The sequence below is a fragment of the Rhinoderma darwinii genome, chromosome 10 (assembly GCF_050947455.1).
Source record: "Rhinoderma darwinii isolate aRhiDar2 chromosome 10, aRhiDar2.hap1, whole genome shotgun sequence".
In the NCBI taxonomy this organism is placed as follows: domain Eukaryota; kingdom Metazoa; phylum Chordata; class Amphibia; order Anura; family Rhinodermatidae; genus Rhinoderma; species Rhinoderma darwinii.
The window spans coordinates 82,597,749-82,621,428 of NC_134696.1; the positions used below are offsets into that span (position 1 = coordinate 82,597,749).

General features: G+C 43.2%; 1 protein-coding gene across 2 annotated transcripts in view; it reads right to left on the bottom strand.

Annotated features, from left to right (window-relative positions):
• The window catches only part of BCL9L (BCL9 like), a 50,137-nt gene extending 27,205 nt beyond the window's left edge, over positions 1-22,932 (bottom strand). The window contains exons 1-2 of one of the 2 annotated variants that reach the window (XM_075840122.1): positions 22,447-22,932; positions 14,422-14,726 (exon numbers count right to left, since the gene is read on the bottom strand). In XM_075840122.1, the coding sequence (XP_075696237.1) occupies positions 14,422-14,680 (259 nt within the window). In that variant the 5' untranslated portion in view covers positions 14,681-14,726; positions 22,447-22,932. The remainder of the gene's footprint in view (positions 1-14,421; positions 14,727-22,446) is intronic. The other variant, XM_075840121.1, reaches the window with a different exon arrangement.
• Positions 22,933-23,680: the final 748 nt, after the last annotated feature.

The following is a 23,680-nucleotide window of genomic DNA, read 5'->3' on the forward strand; positions in this document are numbered from 1 at the left end:
GTGTGACTCTTAGCGTCACACTGACAGTTTATAATACGTTACCCTACCTAGGTAGTGTAATGTATTATAGCAGCGATCAGTGCTGCCAGGCTTCAAGTAAAAAATAAAGTAATAAAAATGTTTTATAAAAGTTACAAAAACAAAAAATGCTTTTTTTCCTATAAGTCTTTTATTATAGGGAAAAAATGAAAAATGTTGAAAAAAAAAAAGTACACATATTTGGTATCACCGCGTTCACAACGACCCAAACTATAAAACTATAATATTATTTTCCCGCACGGTGAACAGCGCAAAAAAAATAATTAAAAAACAATGTCCGAATCACTATTTTTTTTGGTAATCAACCCTCCAAAAATATAGAATAAAAAGTGATCAAAAAGTCGCATGTACGCCAAAATAGTACCAATAAAAACAACAACCCGTCCCGCAAAAAACAAGCCCTCACACAGCTTTTTTGACTGAAAAATAAAAAAGTTATGGCTCTCAGAATATGGTGACACAGAAAATAAATTATTTTATCGAAAAGTGATTTTATTGCGCAAATGCCACAAAACATAAAAATAACTATATACATCTGGTATCGCCATAATTGTATCGACCCGCAGAATAAAGTAAAATGTCATTTATAGCGCACGGTGAAAAGTGTAAAAAAAAAAAAAAAAAGACAAAAAACATTGTCAGAATTTGTTATTTTGTCACTTTGCTTGCCAAAAAAAAAAATCACACGTACCCTAAAATGGTACCAATGAAAACTACAGATTGTCCCGCAACAAATAAGTCCTCGCACGGCTCCGGTGAAGAAAAAATAAAAAAGGCTGATAAGATCGGCCGCCATTTATCAGTGCGACATTGGCCACATATCTGCGGATTATTATTTATTTATCTATTTATTATACCCTCTTATTATGTCCTGATGTACTCTGCCCAATTTACACATACCCCCACATCATAAACTGAAATACCAGCAAAACCCCAAACAGAACAGTTACCAAGCAAACTCTGCGCTCCAAAAGCCAAATGGCGCTCCCTCCCTTCTGAGCCCCACAGCGTGCCCAAACACCAGCTTACGTCCACATATATGATATTTTATATCCGGGAGAACCCGCTCAACATTGTATGAGGTATTTGTCTTCAGTGGCACAACATATTGTGCGTTAAAATGGCATGTCAGTGGAAAATTAAAATTTTCACTTTGCACCATCCGCTGCGCATTAACGCCTTCGCGCACCACGACTTAATAGCATGTCGTGGTGCGGGGGGGTTATATATGGAACGGGCTGATGCGCTGCGCCCGCGCCATATTCTGCAGGTGTCCGCTGTGTATTACAGCGGACACCCGGGACTAATGGACAGGAACAGCGATCGCGCTGTTACAGGAGCCTGTAAAAATGATATTATACTGCAATACATTAGTACTGTAGTGTATTGTACCAGCGACCTAATTATCGCTCGTTCCAGTCCCCTAAAGGGACTTTTGGGAGGTTTCCACTGTTTTGGTACCTCAGGGGCTTTGCAAATGCGGCATGACACCCGAAAACCATTCCAGCTAAATTTGAGCTCCAAAAGCCAAATATTGTTCCTTCCATTCTGAGTCTTGCCGTGGGTTCAAACAGCAGTTTATTACCACATATGGCGTATTGCTGTAATCAGGACAAATTGCTTTACAAATTTTGTGGTGATTTTTCTCCTTTATTCATTGTAAAAATTAAACATTTTCATTTTCACGGCCTAATTCCACTAAATTCAGCAAAAAAACTGTGGGGTCAAAATGCTAACTATACCCCTAGAAACATTCCTTGAGGGGTGTAGTCTACAAAATGGGGTCACTTTTGGGGGGATTCCACCGTCTTGCAAACGCGACATGGTACTGAAAACCAATCCAGCAAAATCTGCGTTTCAAAATCCAAATGGCGCTCCCTCCCTTCTGAGCTCTGCCGTGGGTCCAAACAGCAGTTTAGTACCACATATGGGGTATTGCTGTAATCGGGAAAAGTAGCTTTACAAGTTTTGGGGTTCTTTTTATTCTTTATTCCTTGCAAATATCTTTTTTTTTTTTAATATTTTTTCAGAAAAAAAGTAGATTTTCACTTTCACAGGCAAACTTCAATAAATATAGCAGAAGACCTGTGGGGTCAAGATGCTAACTATACCCCTAGAGAAATTCCTTGAGGGGTGCAGTTTCCAAAACCGTGTCACTTTTGGGGGATTTCCACTGTTTTGGTACTACAAGACCTCTTCAAACCTGACATGGTGCCTAAAATATATTCTAAAAAAAGGAGGCCACAAAATCCACTAGGTGCTCCTTTGCTTCTGAGGCCGGTATTTCAGTCCATTATCACACTAGGGCCACATGTGGGATATTTCTAAAAACTGCAGAATCTGGGCAATAAATATTGGGTTGCGTTTCTTTGGTAAAACCTTCTGTGTTACAGAAAAAAATGTATTACAAATGAATTGCAGCAAAAAAAATTAAATTTGTCAATTTCCCCTCTACATTGCTTTAATTCCTGTGAAACGCCTAAAGGGTTAAGAAACTTTCTGAATGCTGTTTTGAATACTTTGAGGGGTGCAGATTTTAATATGGGGTGATTTATGGGGTCTATATAGTACATAAGGCTCTCAAAGCCGCTTTGGAACTGAACTGGTCCCTGTAAAAATGGCCTTTTGAAATTTTCTTTAAAATGTGAGAAATTGCTGGTAAAGTTCTAAGCCTTGTAACGTCCTAGAAAAATAAAATAATGTTCAAAAAACAATGCAAATATAAAGTAGACATATGGAATATGTGAAATAGTAACTATTTTGTGTGGTATTACTGTCCGTCTTACAAGCAGATACATTTAAAATTAGAAAAATCATAATTTTTGCAAATGTTCTCTAAATTTTGGTGTTTTTCACAAATAAGCAATGAATTTATTGACCAAATTTTTCCACTAATATAAAGTACAATATGTCACAAGAAAACAATCTCCGAATCGCTTGGATAGGCAAAAGCATTCCGGAGTTATTACCACATAAAGTAACATATGTCAGATTTGAAAAAATGGGGCTGGTCCTGAAGGCCAAAATGAGCTCGGTCTTGAAAGGGTTAAATTATTGATAGCCTATCCCTAGGTTAGGCCAGATTGGTAGGGGTCCGACTCCCAGCATGCCCTCTGATAATCTATCTGAAGGGAGCGCAATGTCAACTACAATGTTTAACAGGTACATCACAACATATTAGCTAAATGGCTGTGCCTGTTAACAGGTTCCCGACCGCTGGCTGTATATATACGGCCAGCGGTCAGGGTCTCTGAAGTCCGCCGTAGAGACTAATTACGGCGGCACTTCAGAGACTGTGCACGCGCGATCGCGTGCACACAGCTCTATGCCCTGGCTGTTGCTAACAGCCATGGGCACTGGGCAGAATGTCAGGGGCCAATCTTTTGGCCCCTGAACATGTGATCGCTGACAACCAATCACAGCGATCACATGCATTTCTGCATAGAAAACAGTGTGCACGCGATCGCGTGCACACAGCCCTGTGCCCGCGCTGTTACCAACAGCTCTGGGCACTGGGCAGAGTATCAGGGACCAATCTGATGGTCCCTGAACATGTGGTCGCTGTGAAAACCTATCACAGCGACCACATTTGTTTTATTTTGACTTTTCTGGCAGTAAATCTCCTGCCTCTTTTCTTCTCCTCAAACATTGTTTCAGTTTGAGGAGAAGAAGAGACTCGAGAGAATTGCTGCCAGAAGATTACAGTGAAAAAAAAATACAGTTACACTCTAAAACATTCTCTGTATAGATAGATTTCTATCTATCTATACAATCTATCCATCTATCTTTTTTTCTATCTATCTACCTTTCTTTTATTCTATTAGAATAGGCAGGTAGGGAGTTTATAATTATATATATATCCACATATATATAATATATATAGCAATAGCGGTTTATTTTTTTGTTAGCGGTAGTGTAGATATATATACCAGTTAGTTTGTGTGTTTTATAAAAAAAAAAAAATTAGTTTAGTTAGTGTTAGTTACGTTATGGCTGGCGAGGAAGTTGTTTAGCGCCGGAGGCATACGCCATGCTGTGGTCTGAGTCGGAGACCGCATCAGAGATGGCGTCCGAGATGGAACCTGTTTTAGGTAGTGACGATGACAGCGTCACTTCAGGTTCATCTTCAGGGGACGTTATCCCTGACGCAGTTGAAACTGCAGAACATGAAAGCGCAGGGCCAAGTAGCGCTGTAGCACGGGACAGCCTGGTCCCTCCAGTCCAGGCTCTTGTATGGGCACCAGCCCCATCTTTTGGGCCTAGAATCCACGGATTTACTGCCACTCCTGGCATAACCGTGGACAATACAAATTTTGTCCAAATGGATTACTTCCATTTATTTATAACGGACGACATCCTAAATCTGATTGTCCACAAAACGAATTTATATGCCACTCAATATATAAGGCAGAAACCTTCATCCACCCATGCCAGAGATTGGACGCCCACCAATTTGCAGGAATTAAAAAATTTTTTGGGGCTCACCCTAAATATGGGTATTGTCAAAAAGCCCTCCATTAGGTCTTACTGGTCAACAAGACCCGCCCAAGCCACCCCAGTATATTCTGCAGTAATGCCCAGGTCTCGTTATGAGACAATAATGAGGTTCCTCCACTTCAATGACAACGCACAGGCCCCCCCAAGTACCGATGCAAACCGGGATCGGTTGTTCAAAATAAGACCGCTAATAAATTCCCTGAATAATTTATTTCTGCAACTCTACACCCCTGAGCAGAATGTAAGTGTGGACGAATCCCTCCTCAACTTTCATGGCAGACCTAGCTTTCGCCAATATCTACCTTCCAAAAGGGCAAGATATGGCGTTAAGCTCTACAAATTGTGTGAAAGCGGGTCAGGATATACCACCGCCTTCAGAATTTATGAAGGGCAGGACCGCACAATAAATGTTCCTGGATGCCCCCCTGATCTTTCCACCAGCAGTAAGATCGTGTGGGAGATAATGCAGCCTCTGCTTCACAAGGGGTACCACCTGTACTGCGACAATTTTTATTCCAGTGTGCCTCTGTTTAGGCATTTGCATGCTGCAAGGACTGGGGAATGTGGTACCATACGCAAAAACCGAATTGGTCCACAGCAATTAGTGGGGAAGCGCATGGTAAAGGGGGACTCCTGTGCTTATGCATCTGAGGAATTGCTGGCGGTCAAGTTCAGGGATCGCAAAGACGTGTATGTGCTAAGCACGATTCATACCGCAGGAACAGTGGCAGTGAGGGAAAGAGGGGCAACATCGGACAAGCACAAACCAGTGAGCGTGTCCGAATATAACAAGTACATGGGGGGGGTGGATTTAAGCGACCAGGTTTTACAGCCCTATTTAGTGAAACGCAAAACTAAACCCTGGTACAAAAAAGTGGCCATTTATTTGTTACAGGTGGCCATCCACAACTCATTTGTGCTCTATAAAAAAAACAGAGGCAGAGACACATACCTGGATTTCCAGGAAAAAATTATTGAAGGCCTCATTTTTGATGTTCAGGACACCCGAGAATGCCCCCAGTCTGAGGATGTCACGCGACTGACTGAAAGACACTTCATCAGTCGGATTCCCCCAACACCAACCAGAAGCAACCCCCAGAAAAAGTGCCGCGTCTGCAGAAAAGACGGGCACCGCAAAGATTCCCGATATTTCTGTCCATCATGTCCCTCGCAACCAGGCCTGTGCATTGAGCCATGTTTTAAAAAATACCACACTGTTCTGCATTATTAGATTTTAGTTAATTCGTTGAAAATATATTTTCCCTACATTACTTTTTTATTTTTCCCCTGATTTTACTCCAAGGGTGAGGGAGGGAATGGGTGGGGGGTGGATGTCATGTTTGTTGTTTTCTAAAGTTCATCTGCTGAATAGCTCCATTTGCATAAACCTGCAATTTCTTATTTTAGAAAACCCCAAAAAATAAATTCCCATTATACCCCTAGATGAATATTTTGGAAGTGTTATAGAAACTCTGTTGAGTTTTGTAAAACCAGCTTTGAAAAAAAGCGATTTGTGAAATAAGCTTCTTCTATCGTCCACCCTCCTACATCTCTATGTGATAATAAGGCCCACATATTTGGTATCCCCATGCACGGGAGAAGTGGAAGAATGTGAAAGGAGATGAATTTTGTCCGTGGTCTATACCGTGTGTGAAAAATACTAGCCTAAACTGACGCATTTGCTAAAAAAGCGCTGTTTTTTTTTGTTCCATCTTATTCAAGAAACTTTCGGAAGAAAACTGGACTTGCTAAAAATATGATAAACCCCTTGAAGGGAACCTTATAGGGTCTACTTGTGTGAATGAAGTCATTTATGGGGTGTTTCTAATGTTTCAGCAGCATTACGCCCCCCAGAAAACAGTATGCGGCTATACAATCAAATGCTAAATTCCTGGACCGAAAAGGCCAAAAAGCCTCCTTTTATGCCAAGCCCTGGCACATGCCCGCACAGTGAATAAGGCACACATATTTGGTATCCCCATGCACGGGAGAAGTGGAAGAATGTGAAAGGAGATTAATTTTGTCCGTGGTCCATACGGTGTGTGAAAAATGCTGGCATAAACTGACGCAATTGCTAAATTCTTGCATTTTTTTCCAATTTTGCCCACTTTAGAGAAAAAAATAAAAATGATATATACTGACAAATGCCACTAAAACAAAGCCCTATCTGTCCTTTAAAAAGAGTGTAAAATTCAAAGATGAACTTTATTCACCTGCAGAAGCGCATAGCAAAATTGTAAAATTTGCTCTGGTCATTTAGCTGTAAAACACCCTAGTCCTTAACCAGTTAAGATAATGGGATGCATCAAAAGAAGCCTAGATGCACATAATAAGAACTAAGTTGAACCTTTATTTATTTTTTAAATCACTTGTTAGACTGCGCATGAAATATTGTGTACATACCTGAACTGAAAGGAGTGTTATTTTTTTAGACGTAGGCCTTGTTCACACGGTGCTCCAAAAAAAAACACGTGTAAAAAATGGTAGCGTTTTTGCAAAGCGCTTTTTAAAGTACAGGCGTTTTTTACATAGTATTTTGCCGCGTTTTTTTGGCGCGTAGTTACCATTAACTGTGGGAATTAGGGGTGTTTTTGGCACGCTTTATGTGTCAGGTATTAACCTGATCCTTCTTTTTTTACACGACGCGTTTTTTAACCACGCGAGCGTAAAAAAACGCGTCGTATCCACAACAATACGTTTTCCCATAGACGTCAATGGGATTCAAATAAGGTAACAATAATGTAAGACAAACAGAAGTATCACATTGCATATACAAGGAAATACATTTAGCAAGCCATAGCAAGTGTGCATTGGTCAAAAGCCAAATACAAGCAGGGAAAATTAAACCGCCCAAGAGAACCGGATAGAACAACAAGGGGGAAGGGGAGTGGAGGAGTGCGGGTTTTCATTGGAAAGTCTTTTTTTAAAGTCAGGGTAGAGGTGGACTGCAACCAATGTAATCTAGTACAGGGGCTGAAATTTTAGGCCCAAAGAGACTACCATAAAGGTACTCAAGATTTGAGTGCATACGTTACCCATGGATTCCACATCTTATGAAAGGATTATAGGGTGCCCCGTGATACTGCAGTGACCTTTTCATTAATCATATAGTAATGCAACTGGGTCTTAAAGGCTATGTACACCTTTGAAATGGACAGTGTGATTGATGCAACTTTCAAAATACTTTTTATTAAAACTTATTTTTTCTTTTTGAGATACAACTTCTTTATATTCTTTATACAGAGCAGCCGTATCTAGCTCCAAAACCTGTATCTGGACTGACTGGTTCAGCGTCAGCGGGTCCTGCGTGTCTCTGACACACAGGATTGATCTGCTATCGATCACATCTAAATTGAGATCTTAGATGTGGTAGATTACAGGTGGATCCTCCGTGTCAGAGACACGCAGGACCCGCTGACAGCGAACCAGTCAGTGCCGTTGACCTGACGGATTCAGATCTTAGCGCACGATACAGCTGCTCTATATACAGAATACAAAAGCAGCTTTATCTCAAAAAGTAAAACTTATTTTTAATAAAAAGTATTTTTATTTAGAAAAAAAACAAAAAAGATTTCAAAAGGCGTACATAGTCTTTAACTTTTGAAAAGTGAAGGATAGGCTTAGCTATGATTAAGAAACAGCCGGTTTGAAAAGCTTAAGTGTGATTCCCTGGGATACTACATGGTTTCCAATAAAGAAGAAATATTTTTATTAGCGGATGAGTGCATGATTCCGCTCATTCATTGCAGTTTCCAGATGTTGGAAATAATTTACTTCATGGCCATAAAGAAAGATTGAATAAGCTTCTGCTTAGCACGGGAGACCCCTTCAAAATGCACATCAAGGGATAATAGCATGGCCCATAGCTTGCAAGTGTCACACAAACTAATCAAATGAGACAACTGACGAATGCCATCAACCGCCTGTCTACATAACTTGATCCCAACTTGGTCTTTGCCCATCAACTAGCCCAATCCCCCATTGAGTCTCGCAGCTAGGATTTTGGCTGGGTATTTGACATCAATATTGATGAGCGAAATGGCCTTGTAGTTAACCCAGTAGATAGACCCTTTAATGGGCTTTAGTATCATCGACACAGCAGCCTGTAATGTAGAGGGGTTAGGAGGATTATTGAACTGGAGGGCATTGAAGAAATGGCAGAGGTGGGGGGTCAGAATAGGGGAAAACTTTTTATGATATTTAGCTGTAAAAGCCATCTCGGCTTCAGTCAGGCACAGATTTAGTTCTGTTCTAGCCTTAAGGAAGTTGTAGAACATAGTAGCATTACGCAGGGAGGACTAAAACTTAGATTCCTGGCGAGAAACCTTTGCTTCTAATTCCAACTGCTTAGATAAGTGCTCTTGCTTTTTACGCGAGGCCTCCTGTATGCAGTAAGACAACTTAATAGACTTCCCAAAGGCAGATTGGAGTAGAAGCAGTAGTGGGGTTGAAAGAGAAGTACTCCTTAAAGAGAACCTGTCACGAGGAAAAGGCAGACCAATCTGCGGGCAGCGTGTTATTAAGCAGGGAGAGCGGATTGATGTATATGTTTTGTAGCAAAAGATTCAGTATAACTTAAACCTCTGATCATTTTGGGCTTAGGACTCCAGTGGGCGGCCCTACTCAGTGATTGACAACGATCTTTCTATTCACACCCATAGAAGAAAGGCTGTCAATTACTGTGTAGGATCGTCCACTGGACTCCTAAGCACAGAATGGGTAGAGGTTTAAATGAATAAATTTCAAGTTATACTGAATCTTTTTGCTACAAAAACATACATCAGCCTGCTCATCTACTCCTGATTTATAACATGCTGTCCGCAGATTGGATTGCATTTTCAACGTGATAGGTTCCCTTTAAGTGTACTTTCTAGGAGGGAGAGAGCCATTGTGGCCACAGTGTGAGGGGGACCAGGAATACACTGCACAGGTCCGACTAGGCAACTGGTACAAAAATATGGTCAATTCTGGAGTAAAGGGAGTAAGCGCTTCAGAACTGCATATAATCCCTACCGCTCGGGTGCATCTCTCTCAAGGAAAAGGACTACTGCAATTGGGGGGGGGGGGGAGAAAAAAAAAAGTGCTTTGAATGCTACAGAAATAAAAGTTGAGGGGAAAGGAGGGGTGGAAGAGTGGGTGGGGAAGAGCTGTTCAGCCTCAGATCAATGACACAATTGGCATAGCCAAATAATAAGGTCACCCCTTGCACATTAGTGGAAATCAACAAGAAATGTTGTTATAAGAGAAAAATTGTCTGTCAGGCTTTGGGGGCATAATATGATACTATAGTAACAGGATCATCCTATATAGTGCCTGACACTAGAATGCATCTCCCTTCTGGGTCCTTAAAGGGATTCTCCATTTTAGACAATCCCTACTTTTTAGAAGGGTCCCTTGAGAATAAGCTTATCACTATGTGTCCCCCTGCTGGGATCCTCAGCAATCAGCAGTAATTTTGAGAAAACAAGGAAGTGTTCAATATCCCTGCAGCACCACCACAGGGAAAATTAGGCATTACACAGTTCTCATTCTAATCAAATTGCTGTCTGTGTAATGTAGGACAAGACATATCCTCCAGAGCGAGGCTCTTTGTAACCGCTCTCCACTTTGGCCAAGCGATGAGGTTTCAAAAGAGAAGACCCTGCCTCTATAAACTCAAAGTTGCCTAATAGAGTAAATGAAAATGTTATTTCTAAATTGGACAACCGATTTAATCATTGCAGTGAGTACAAAAGGAACTGAATTCTTAAAGCAGACAGCTACTCCTCTACTTTTTTCAGGAGCATTTACAAGAAAAAAAACATGGGCTTAAGAGGGTGCAAGATAACACGGGAAGGAGGATGTGGAGAAGTGGGTCTCTTGGATACATACCGCATTGGATGCTACAGTAGTAGAAAACCGCTTTAGACCTCTAATGTGGAAAGCAGAGGCTCTGCACATTGTGCATCGGAGTTAGGAGGCATAGCGATCTACAAATATAGAAAAAGGGCACCATGTTCCCTAGATGGGGGTAATGGTAACAACTTTATCAGGCAGTGAAAAGAGAGTACAAAGCCAGGGTGGACAGTAAAGTAGAAAGGGGATGAAATGGGATGGCTCAGGAGAAAATAGGGAAACCTGGGTGACATGTCTGTTTAGTAAATAGTTAAATTCCCCGTAAAACAACAATTCTAGAGAATCTTTTCTTTAACAAGTGAAATGGTAACATCCAGTTGTCAATGTATTCTAGGAGGAATAAGAGAGGAACAGCACAATGCAGAGTTCTAAGAAGAGTTGCTCCAGAATTGTAATTTCATGGGGAAGTATCTACTGAACACACATGTCAGGAGGGCTGACATGATCTGTTTAAACACCTAAGGCCTCATGCACACGACCGTGTTTTTGCGTCCGCAATTCCCCCGCAAATCCACGGGAGAATTGCGGACCCATTCTTTTCTATGGGGCCGTGCACACGACCGTAGTTTTTGCGGTCCGTGCACGGCCCGGGAACCCGGACCGCAGAAAGTACGGACATGTCCTATTATGGTCCGGAGTTGCGGTCCGGGCTCATTGAAAACAATGGCCCGGCCATGTGCATGTGCGGGCGGCTTGCGGCTGACAGTCCGCTGACAGTCCGCAGCCGGCCGACACGAAAATCACGGGCGTGCACACGGCTACGGTCGGGCTACGGTCGTGTGCATGAGGCCTTACAGTTTAACTTGAGCAGTGCTCTGGCTGCAGGAAAAAGACCTTACGATTTAGCTCAAGCACAGTTCGGGCAGGGAGAGTGCAAACAGAGCCGTCAGAGTAGCAGCTCCAACTCCAGCTAAAGCCAGGTGAAAGTGGGAGATGCATATACTCTTCTTGCAGCTCTCACTTCAGCCTCTATGAAGAGCAAGCGGTGGGGGCAGAGGGGATGTGCAAGAAGGGAGCAGGGAGAGGAGGGGGATTTGCGATCCTTCTCTTGTCTCTGTATGGCTGTAGATGACCCCAGTGGGAGGGGTAACATTGACTTTTGTTCATTATATGACCCCTGCCTTTATCAATTCGAAAGCAAACTTGATCTCTTATCGACATATATGGGTTTTTTGGGGGGGGTTTCTACTCCATGATCCGGCCACTTAACCTCTTAGATGTCAGGGTCAACAGAGGTTTTACAAAAAAAGAAGAGAAAACGTTTTTTCCCCGTACACAATGTTTTAGAATGAAAAAAACAAAACGCCAAAAACTATGGTGAAATTGAATTTTTTTTCCATTGCCCCCCAAAAAAGTCATAATAAAAATCAATCAATAAGTGCCATGTACCCCAAAACAGTACCAATCAAAACTACGTCTCGTCCCGCAGAAAACAAGCCCAAAAAATCACTACATTGATGGAAAAATAAAAAAGTTACGGCTCTTGGAAAGAGACGATGCAAAAACAAATAATTTTAGTTCAAAAGTGTTTTTATTGTGCAAAAGTCGTAAAACAGAAAAAAAACTCTACATATGTGGCATCGCCGCAATCGTACTGACCCATAGAATAAAGGTAACATGTTATTTACGCCGCACAGTGAACGGCGTCAATTTAAAAACGCATAGAACAATGGTGGAATTTCAGGTTTTTTTTTATAATCCCCCCCAAAAAAGTTAATAAAAGCTAATAAAAAAATTATATGTACCCTAAAATGGTGCTATTAAAAAGTACAACTAATCCCGCAAAAAAAAAGTCCTCATACAGCTATGTAGACGAAAAAATAAAAAAAAGTTATAGCTCTTTGAATGAGACTATAGAAAAACGAATAAAATAGCTTGGTCATTAGGGCCTAAAATGGGCTGGTCACTAAGGGGTTAAGGCATCTGAGCTATGGGCCAACTATATTTGCTTAAGAAATAAATTCATAATCTACAATAAAAAAAAAAGTAACAATTTCAGGGGGGTTTTTCTAACTTTAAAAGGACCTGTCACTAGGTCATATAAGTTGAACTGTAATGTCTGTGGTTGCAGGCTGTCAGCTCCAACCTCCCCCTGACAGCTGCAGGCACAAGTCGGCAAGCGTTGGCCTCAGCCTCCTCCTCAGGAGACGCCAGCGCTCGCGTCCACTCACTTCTGCCGGATCCCGTAGGGAGCGCGCGCACGTTCGTGCCCGCTCTTAATGGGGCAGACCTCATAGACGAACTTTGACCCGTGAGTACCCTGGACTATAAGAGGGGTCCAGCCCCCTAGTTCCATGCCTGAGCGTTGTTGTGTTCCCTATAGTTTGTCTATGTGATGGCCTCCTAGTGTGTTTCCTGTTCCAGTCTCTGTCCCTGTACCTATACCAGTTTCCAGTTCCTGTTCCTGGCAATCCATACCTTCCTGGTCTAGCACTGAGCTGTGCCAAAGTCATGCCGTGCTGCATCCACGTCTGACCTGCTTCACCTCGCCTGACGTCCGTCTGCTGCCTAAGTCCCAGCCGAGCGTGCCCTGCTGCTGTCTGAGCTGCTACAGGTACCAATAGACCCTCACCTGCTCCCGGTTGGCCAGCTGGGTCCACAGACCCTTCGTGACATGAACTAGTTATCTGACATGAATAGCACCCCGCCCCTATTACAGAACTGTTTTTTTTTCTGGACCCCTTGTTCCAGAGATATAGCCCACTGTTCAGTTGGCTCCCTACATGCTAATTTGCTGCAGTTAGCCAATGGAGTGGCGCTAACATTCCTGCTTCTGATCCTGACCGATCAGCGCAAGGTAGCTTGAGTGTAGTTTACGCCTTGTTGGCTAACTGCAGCAAATTCGCATTGAGGGAGCCAACACAACAGTGGGCCATGTCTCGACAGGGGGGGGGTCCAGAAAAAGAAAACAGCACTGGAATCAGGGAGGCAGCGCTATTCAGGTCAGTAAACCAGTTCACCTTATATGACAGGTCTTCATTAATGGGACAGTTAGAGGGCTAATCAATGATTGACAATCCTTCTGATAGGCCACCGATGTTTCATCCGTGGGGGTCTGACCCCCATCTGACGCACAATGAAAGATCTGTGGCGCTCCCTCAAAACTCATCTGCGGATTGGCAGGGATCCTAGGAGTCAGACTCTTACCGATCAAACGCTGATGGCTGGTCTTGAGGAAAATCCTAAGTCCTAGATTTTTTTCCCCAATTAAAGTCAAATAGTTAAATACAATGTTTTTTTCTAAATCGGTTTTAAATTTTGAGTGTAGATTTTATTATTTCTTTTTTTTTTGTACAGGATTATGGCTGCAGCCTGAGCTTCTGTTAACAGCATTTAGAGATATACTTTACATCAACCACATGGACCATAGGAACCTGTGAACACAGGGACCTTTTGATTTCTATGGGAGAGTTTTCTAGGCATGCTCTGTGACCGATGCAGAGGTCATTGTGCAGGGAGGGGGAGGAAGGGATCGGTGTCCACCTATGGTCAATGGTGGATCCTATATAGATGTGTTACCTTTCATTGTATTGCTGCCTGTGATCATAATAAGATGACTGCTGAGAAGTGATCTCTACAAAATAGGATCAGTCTATTGTCATGCTTAGTGGCCAGAGTGAATACTTCAAGATTTTAGGATTATTTTTTAAAGATAAAAACCTCAGAATAGGTCATTTTCTGATGACACATTCCCTTTAAGATACCCTTATCTATATGGCCCCTGATCTGGTCTCAAAGACAACCAATACAATTCTCTTGTAAATGACTGTAAAAAACTACAGAAAGAAATCATCAAGGGGAACTGAATGTTATTATTGGTCATACAACAACTCAAATGTAGTAAAAAGCGAGCCCTTCATAATCTGTAATTAATGCAGTCAGTACATAAGACAATTTAATGAGCCAATATTACAGTAAACAAGCCTTAAGTATATGAATATGTTTATTATAAACGTGCACTCAGTGGATGTGATTTTTTTGGCATCATACCTTTTGGTTCTGGGTCCAGAGAGGGGGTTCCTGGCTCTTTCTGCTCTGCTACCTCTCCAGCTGACTCTCTTTGCCCATTCCCATGATTTGGGCCCTGGTTCTGCGTGGTTTTCAGACCCACACCACTTGGCGACATGTGATTGGGTTTGGGGCCGAGCAGCCCTGGCCCTTTGGATCCTTGGCTCACATTTGCAGGCTGTGATTGTCCACCATTGCTAGATGCCTTCCCATGATTGGTCAGTTTGCTTTCAGAGTGCATTTGATTGGCAGAGAATTACACAGATGTTAAGAGGGATGTCAAGGACCTAGAAAAAAAAAATAGAATCAGAAATCCGTAATACTCAATACAATAGTATTCCAAATAGTGTATACAAGAATAACTCATTCTACAAAACATTTTAAGTGCAGAATTTATAGGTTTTAACTTTCCAAGCAATATTAATCCCTTTATATTATTGATTGACAATCGCCACCACATGGCTACAGCCGGGATCAGGAAAAATCTTATCTTGACAATTTAACCCTTGAATTGAGGGATGAATAGCGATCTCGGCATCACAAGGAAGGGGCTCCCACTGTCCCCTGATAGTTAGCTAGAGCAGTAGCGATCACCAGGTATGACGGTTTAACGGATGACCAAGACAAACAAATGGCCCCAGGGCTGTCCTGAAGCATCCCGGTTTCAATAAGATTATCCTGTGTATTATGCAACACAGCTAGAGAAGAAAGGGACAGCTGCTTGTAAAGGGTTAATCACTGCTAGAAACACAGAGGCAGACACTGGGTAAAAGTACAAGATAACACTGTGAGTAGCAGGATTTACCTTCATTGTAGCTCTGCTATTTCTAGAGAGAGACTTCAGATTACCCAGCAGCCTCCTCCTCTAGCTGCTCCATAAAGCACAAGATAACCACCTTATATTGCTGCTAATAAAAAAGCAGTGCCTGTAAATAAGTCTCCCCTTAGCAGGACTAAAGCATCTCATTCAGATAACCAGTACCCTTGCTCTGCACTAAGGAGGAGCAAAAACCCTGAAACAGTGCTGTCTACAGATGGTACTCTCTTATGTTTGGAGGAGTCTCAAGTTTGGCTGATATGAGATCATTTGCATTGCGGCTAATATAACATCTAGCACGAAGTAAGATAGCAGCAGAGAACTCCCCTCTGTAAACATGATACACACTCACAGTCCCCCCCCCAAAATTAAAATATGGCCCACCATCAGCAGCCATAGTCAGGCCTCAGCAAAGCACCGCAGCAGGATATCTTGAGCCCACCCCCTCCCACACATTTATCGTTGTTTTAGATGTTGCAAGTTTTTTTTTCTCCAATGGAGCTAAGTATCGGCATCTAACGACGAATGATGTTGACATATGCCAGCGGGGGGGTCCCAAACAAAAGTCTCGGCCAAAAGTGAGTGCTGGCCTCAGAAAGTTTGGGAGCCACTGGTATAGAGTATCGGAAAATTGTGCAAAAGTGACAACAAGAAGTAATTGTTGAATATTGGGAGCATTTGTGCCGGGTTGGCTCCTCCATTATTATATGCAGTTGTATTTTCTATTGCAGCATATCAGACTGGTGCAAATTTGATGCATGGAAGTATGCCTGAAACCCAAAAATAGAAGATTGAATAACGAAAGCTGTGCCCAGAAATATGCACAAGTTTGTCTGTTCTGTGTGTCAGCTTCCATTAGTCGGCATGTTTTCTGCTATTTGGCAAGGTGGTTGCAGAATGATGTTAGACACATTCAATAGTCAACAGCAGGGAGATTGAGAAACAAGGACGCTAAACAGAAAACCCTACAAACAAAAACTGTTCCTGTAGTACATTATAAGCTGTCACACACAAAAACTCAGCTACATGGCTTTCTACAGCTGACAATATAAATAGAAAAACACAGATGAGGATTATACACCTACAACGGTTATAGATTTGTAAGGCATCATGCACACATGCTTGTCCTTTTATACGGCTGCAAAATACGGCTACGCAAAACAGACTGCAAATGGATGGCTTTCGTCAACGATCCGTTTTTTTTTGTTCGTTTTATAAATAGACCATTGAATAGAATGGGCGAGACTGATCTGCCAAAACTTACAGGAATAGGACCTGCTCTGAGTGTTACGGATCCGGTACATGGATCTGCAAAAAAACAAAAAACGGATGTGTGCATGGCCCCATAGAAAAGAATGGGTTAATGTGCTATCCGTAAAAAAATAACGGATGTGTGGATGACCCCTAGATCAGAAGTTAAAAGAAAAAAGCCAAAGATTAAAGCTACATGCACAGCACTACTGTTTTCGCCAGTGTGCTATCAGTTTTTTTTTGGTTTTTTTAACGAACAGAACAATGATCCATTTATTTCTATGGCCCCATGCACACTCCCGTGTTTTTCACGAATCCGTGAGAGGGCCGTGGTACCGGGCCTCAAAACTCAGAGCAGGTCCTATTCATGTTCGCGTTTGCCTACTCGTTTTGTTTTACCACAGTGCATACTACTGATCTCTTTTTCAACTCAGCTCCACAAGGTCAGAGATATGATCTGTGACTACAGCTTAGTTATTTCCGGTTCACGACGCTGATCTTAACCTCCCCACTGCAGCTCGGTCTCTCCATATTGGCTGCGGTGTATAAACACAATCCCACCAGAAAGTCAGGTCATGGAGATCTGATTTCTATTACATCAAGTGCAGAATGATTATATAGTAAAGATTACTAACTACCAGTGAGGAAAAGAAGATTATTAGATAAGTGCCCTATATATACTGAGCGAAGGGAGAGGCTCGACATTCCCTTTAACGGCACAGAATGCAGCCATTAGCGCATTCCGCCGTGCATGTACGTGAAGGAGATCGTGCGGGCACAGAAGCTATGCCCACATGATCGGCGCGGGAACCCGGCTGTGACTAACAGTTGGGCTCTTGCTGCAACGGCTAGGATTGGAGAAACGTCCAATCCTGGCCGTTTAACACCTTAAATACCACGGTCAATAGTGACCGCGACATTTAAGATGTTGGAAAGAGGGAGGGAGCAATCGCCGATGGGTTGCCATGGCAGATGGGGGCATAACAAAGGCCCCCAGGCCTGCCCTGGCTGTATACCTATTAGGTCGTGCCAGAGGCATGGCCTAATAGATTGCCTGTCAGTTATACACGGACAGCCAATAACACTTTGGTATACTAAGTATATCAAAGCATTATATAAGCGAACAGAAGCTCGCATGGTAAAGTCCCCTAGTGGGACTAATAAAAAAAAAATAATTAAAACCGTTAAAGATTTAAAAAAAATAAAAAAGATTACAGTAAAAATTAAAACCATTTTATTTACTAAAAGTGCAAAAAAATAAAAAACACACACACATATGGCATCACCACGTTCGTAACCACCCGAGTAATAAAGTTCTCAAATTAATGTCGGGTGAATGCGGTACAAAAAAAACAACGCCGAAAATTCTTTTTTTTTTACATTCCCCCCCAACAAAGATTAAAGTTAATCAATAAGTTCCATGTACCCCAAAATGATACCACTGAAAACTACATCTCGTCTTTAGTCGGCTCTGTAGCTTTAGTATTCAGTTTTTTAGTGTTCTGCACTGTATGCTAATGAGCATAAAAGAGTCATATCTTCATTCCTTAATTCTTTCCGAGTTTACCCCGCCTCCTTACTTTTGATTGACAGCTCCTTGCTACACAAAATCCTGAGCTTGCGCATTGATGTCCTATTCTGGTGTGTGCGTACAACGGGACACAGGATTATTACGATAAAAGGCGCGAAATGTTTGCAGACCGTTATTTACAGTCGGAGGAGGAGTTTAGGAGAGGGGATAACGGCAATGAACTTTTGATAGCAGCGGCCAGTGAGGGATAAGTATAGTTCAATAGGTGAAATGCTGGTGACAGGTTCCCTTTAAGGCCGAAATAGGCCTGGTCCTTAAGGGGTTAACAATTATTAACTTTCTAAGGCTGGGTTCACACGAGCACGTTACGTCCGTAATGGACGGAACGTATTTCGGCCGCAAGTCCCGGACCGAACACACTGCAGGAAGCCGGGCTCCTAGCATCATAGTTATGTACGACGCTAGGAGTCCCTGCCTGTCCGCGGAACTGCTGTCCGTACTGAATACATGATTACAGCACGGGACAGTTGTTCGGCAGCGAGGCAGGGACTCCTAGTGTCGTACAAAACTAGGATGCTAGGAGCCCGGCTCCCTGCAGTGTGTTACGGACGTAACATGCTCGTGTGAACCCAGCCTAACTGATTAAACAGGTCCAAACAATTGTATTATCAACATGCACGTGGAAAGGAGAAAGGTTTCTTTGCTTTACCTATTAGGTTATGTGCACACGTGGTAGAAAGTTGCGGATTTTCCGCAACGGATCTCAACGCGGAAAATCTGCAGCGTATTACAGTAGAAGCAAAGTGGATGAGATTTGAACAAATCACATCCACACGCTGCAGAAAAAAAATCTGCTGAGAAAGTGTTCATAAATTGACCCGTGGTGCATTTTTTTAATCCGCAGTATGTCAATTTGTGGTGCGCAATAGATTCCCTTTTGTTGCACTTTCTCCTCATTGAGTTGCGGCTGCAACAAATAGCAAACGTTATGATTTGCCGTGATTCCACCGCAAAAATCACAATTCTGAAAGAATACTAAAAAGTTTCTTGTTAAAATTTTATTAAAAAGTCTGTATTTACTTTCCTTGGCGTTGTCTTAGCGACGGCTCCTTGTTCCTCCGTCTTTTCTGCGTGCAGCCCAGCCTCCTTTTATCCCATGTGACTGAGGAAGCCAATCACAGGCTGTAATAGTCACATGGGCTACAGCATCATCACAGGAGGCCGGGCTACACAAAGACCAGAGGGACGTGTCGCTATGGCAACGCCAATGAAGGTAACCCTTTCGGGTTCTAGATCGGTTAAGCGGTATACTTTTACGCAGCATATTCGACCTGTGTGAACATAATCTTAGGGTCCAATCACACGCAGCATTGTTTTGTTGCAAAAATCCATCCACCTGTTACAAAAGCAACCACATTCTGAATGGAACTGATTTTCTGACATGATTCGTATTACGTGAGGATTTGCTGCATGGATTTTTCTGTGGCAAATCCGTAGCGTAAATACTGCGGATTTTCCGCAACGGAACTCGTTGCGTAAAATCCTAAGCAAATACAGTAGCAGCAAAGTGGATGAGATAAAAACAAGTCTCATCCACACGCTGTGTAAATACTGAGCGGAAAAAAAACGCTCTGAAATTGACCTGCGGTTCAGAGATTTATCCCGCAGCATGTCAATTGTATTTACGCAAACGCTGCTTATTTGTTGCGGGATTTCCCCATTGAATTCAATTGGGATGTAAATCCCACATCAAATAGCAATTGTTAAATTTTTTTGCAGCGGGTTCGCAGCGATCTCGCCAGAAAAAGCGTAACTCAGAAAACAAAAAAATATATTAAACTTACCTAGGAGTCTGTGTTTCATCCTCTTGGGATGGCGCTTCATCCAATGTGACCGCCGCTGTAGCCAACCACAGGATGTAGCGGTGGTCACATGGATGAAACGTCATCCCAGGAAGTCGGCCTGGATGACATCAGAGGGACAGCATCCTGGGATGACGCTTCATCCCATGTGACCGCCGCTGCAGCGGTATCCTGGCAGGAGAGTGCTGCAGCTTTTTCAGCAGCGGACATTCCGGGCGAAAAACTGCACCACAGTTTGGTGCGCTTTTTCCCCTGGAATTCACTGCGGCGCACAGGGCGGATGCGCTGCGTGCTATTATGCAGTGTATCTGCCCCATGTGAACTCAGCCTTAGGCTTTATTCACACAGACGTGTCCGTTTGGCACGCGCAAAAGGTCCGTGTGGCATCAGCATATGGTGCGTGGCTGCGTAATTTTTGCGCATCCGGCATCATTATGACACTCTGTTTTTATGTTTACAAACAGAAAAGCACGAGGAGCTTTTCTGTTTTCATTCATTTATTTATTTTACTACTATAGCGCGCATCACGCACGGCACCCGGAAGTGCTTCCGTGTGCCGAGCGCGATTTGCACGCACCCATTGACTTGTATAGGACATGTCGTGAGTTTCACGCAGCGCACATACGCTGCGTGAAATTCACTGACAGTCTGAATGGCCCCATTCACTTACATAGGTCCGTGCGACGCGCATGAAAATCAGAGTATGTGCTCACGTAGTTTTTTCAGACATATTTCTGAGCGTAAACACCTTGAAATACGCCAGGAAAAACACCTACAAACAGCTTTCCATTGAATTCAATGGGAAATACACTGTGCTGTTCACATGGTGTATTTTTACCCTGCTGAATTAAAAAAAAGCCTCGTAAAAAGTAGTAGCGTGTAAAAATGCCTAAAAAAACAAAACTTCATTATCACAGCTTCAAAAATGCCTTGAATTCAGAGGCTGTTTTCCATTGAAATCAGCTCTGTAATTTTCAGCCAATTCTTTTTGTACGTGTGAACATACCCTTAGAAAGCACAAGCAAAATAAATCAGATTTCAAGTAATCTCATCTACACATTACAGAATTTTTGTTGCACATAAATTTACCTGCGGCTCAGAATTTAAAATCTGCAGCATGGCAATTTATCATGCATTTCAATCTCAGAATTGTATCTGGCAAGTATATAAAAAAAAAAAGCATCAGGGCTCTGTTCATGGGTTCCGTCTGAGCTTTCCATCAGGAACCCTGACCGAAACCATAGGTTTCCGTTTGCATCACCATTGATTGATTTCAATAGTGACAGATCCGGTACAAAAGGGTTCCATTGTTTTGACGGAACGAATGGCGTAGTCGACTACGGTATTGATTCTGTCAAAACGATGGAACTCAAACAACTTTGACAAACGGAAACCATTTGCACCGGAGCCGTCGCCATCGAAATCAATGGTGATGCAAACGGAAACCTATGGTTTCCATTCATAAGCTTTGGCTTCAAAAATGGCATAACAAAACTTACGCAAAACCTGCCCATGTGAATACACCCTGATTTGCGATATTATTTTGTTCTATTTTCTGTGTAAATGGCCCCTTATCGTCTGCACAAAGGGTTAGAAACTATTATATCTATATTACAACACTGCTTTTCGGCACCGTTAGCTGTGTGTGTGTGTGTGTGTGTGTGTGTGTGTGTGTGTGTGTGTGTGTGTAACTAAAGCCTTTCCTATTATTGTGTTTCAGAATTTCATCCAACTACGTTTCTACATAAAAATATGTAAACAAAACGTTTAGTGATGACCACGACTAGACCGATCACTTCTCTATAGTTCTTCGTGGTTTAAACATACATCAGAGAGAGAACTACATCACTGATGCATTATGGGTACTGTCACCAGTGATGATTCAGTACTGGGCACAGGTAGCAGTCAGTCTTCTAGCCACCAGCTGTCATGCTTAGGCCTTGTTCACACATGGATGATATTGTCGCAGTTACAACCACACTATAACAGAAACAAGAAAGCATAGAAAAGGCAAGGTGTGAACGGGAACATATGTCTCCATGTACCAATACTACACATATGGCAAAACCTCCACAAACCAGACATGCAGCCGCTAGCGGACAACACGGCACGAACGCACGCACGCGATACACCAGTTAAAGCGTCAATGACAGTACAATCTCTTAACTAAACGAATTGTAACCATTACGCCATTCGCAAAACTGAACCCTTAGTGCAACGTATCCGGTATTATTCCTTTATTATACGTATACGTGGTTTTGATGTAATTGTACGGTGTACCGGACAGCCGGGATTGGCGACTTCACGTGCTGCACATTGCGCACGCACACACAGGTCGTGGTTGTTTTATTTGACCGCCAGCCGCTACAATTAATGGCTTGGTGTTCCGGATAGTCTGTCAGTAAAGACATGGTATCATTTTTAGGAGCACTGGTTACTTTCTAGGCTGTCACGGATCGGGGTAGTGGGCAGCTGCTACATACAGGGACAGATGGGCACGGTGCCAGTCATTACACCTGGCTGCATTGCTTGTCCTTGCTGCTTACCTCTCCTCACTGATCTCCCCTGCGGCCTCCCATCTTCTTTCTGTCTCCGGCCTCCTGTGGGGGTTTCTGAGCTTCCCCTCTCTCCCTCTCAGCAGCCGCAGCACGGGGGCTGAGGGGGAGAGAGAGCCGCAGCTGAGGCGAGCACGGTACCCCCTCTCATCCTGCCCCTCCTCCGCTGCAGGGCACGGCAGGCATGTAACCAGTCTGACCCGCACTTCCTTACTTACAATCCGGGCATGTGTCAGAGAGAGAACGGAGGGGAACCCCGGGAAAGATGATCCCCCCTCCCCAGGGTGCAGGACTGATAACCCGCTCCCGGGGGTTTATGATATCGGATGTGGGAAGACACTGGATCCTACAGCCGCTCAGCCTGCCCGCTGTCAAAATAAGAGCCTCTCCCCTCTAACTGCTTCCTGCTCTCCGCTCCCTCCCCCTCCTGTCTCCTGTGCTCAGTCCTTCCCAGCCTCCCGCACACCTGGGACACAGCGAGGGAACGGGGAGGCGGAAGGCGAGAGAGGCTGAGGGGGAAGGCGACGGAGGCTGAGGAGGGAGACCGAGGGGGAAGAGGAGGAAAGCTGAGGGGGAAGGCGAGGGAGGCTGAGGGGCAAGACGAGGTAGGCTGAGGGGGAAGACGAGGGAAGCTGAGGGGGAAGAAGAAGGAGGCTGAGGGGGAAGAAGAGGGAAGCTGAGGGGGAAGAAGAAGGAGGCTGAGGGGGAAGACTAAAGGCCCTTTTACATGGGTCAATGAGCGGGCAAACGAGTGCCGAGATATCTCGCTGATCAGTGCTCGTTTTTACGGCCAAAATTTGCTGGTGTAAAAGGCTCTTAATGGTCCTCTTAAACAGCCCGATATGGGCCGTGTAAAGGAGCACCGATCAATGAGACAGCTTGTCAATCGGCGCTCGTTTGCTCCTTTCACAAGGAGCTGTGTTTAGGGATGAGCGATTGTTACTAAGACAAGAGACCAAGGGGATTAGAAGAGAGGCTGAGGAGGAAGACCACTATCTAAAGGGATAAGAAGAGGCTTAAAAGCTATGTAAACCTTCCAAAGAGATTGTCCCTTTTTATTAAAAAAAAAAATATTTATATATCAGTGTGTTTTGTGCAACTTTATAATTGTTTTTTATTAAAAATTCTTTTTACTTTTTAAGATGCAGCTTTTCTGTATTCTGTATACAGAGCAACTGTATCTAGCGCTGAAACCTGAATCCTTCAAAAGCAGATCAGATTGGGC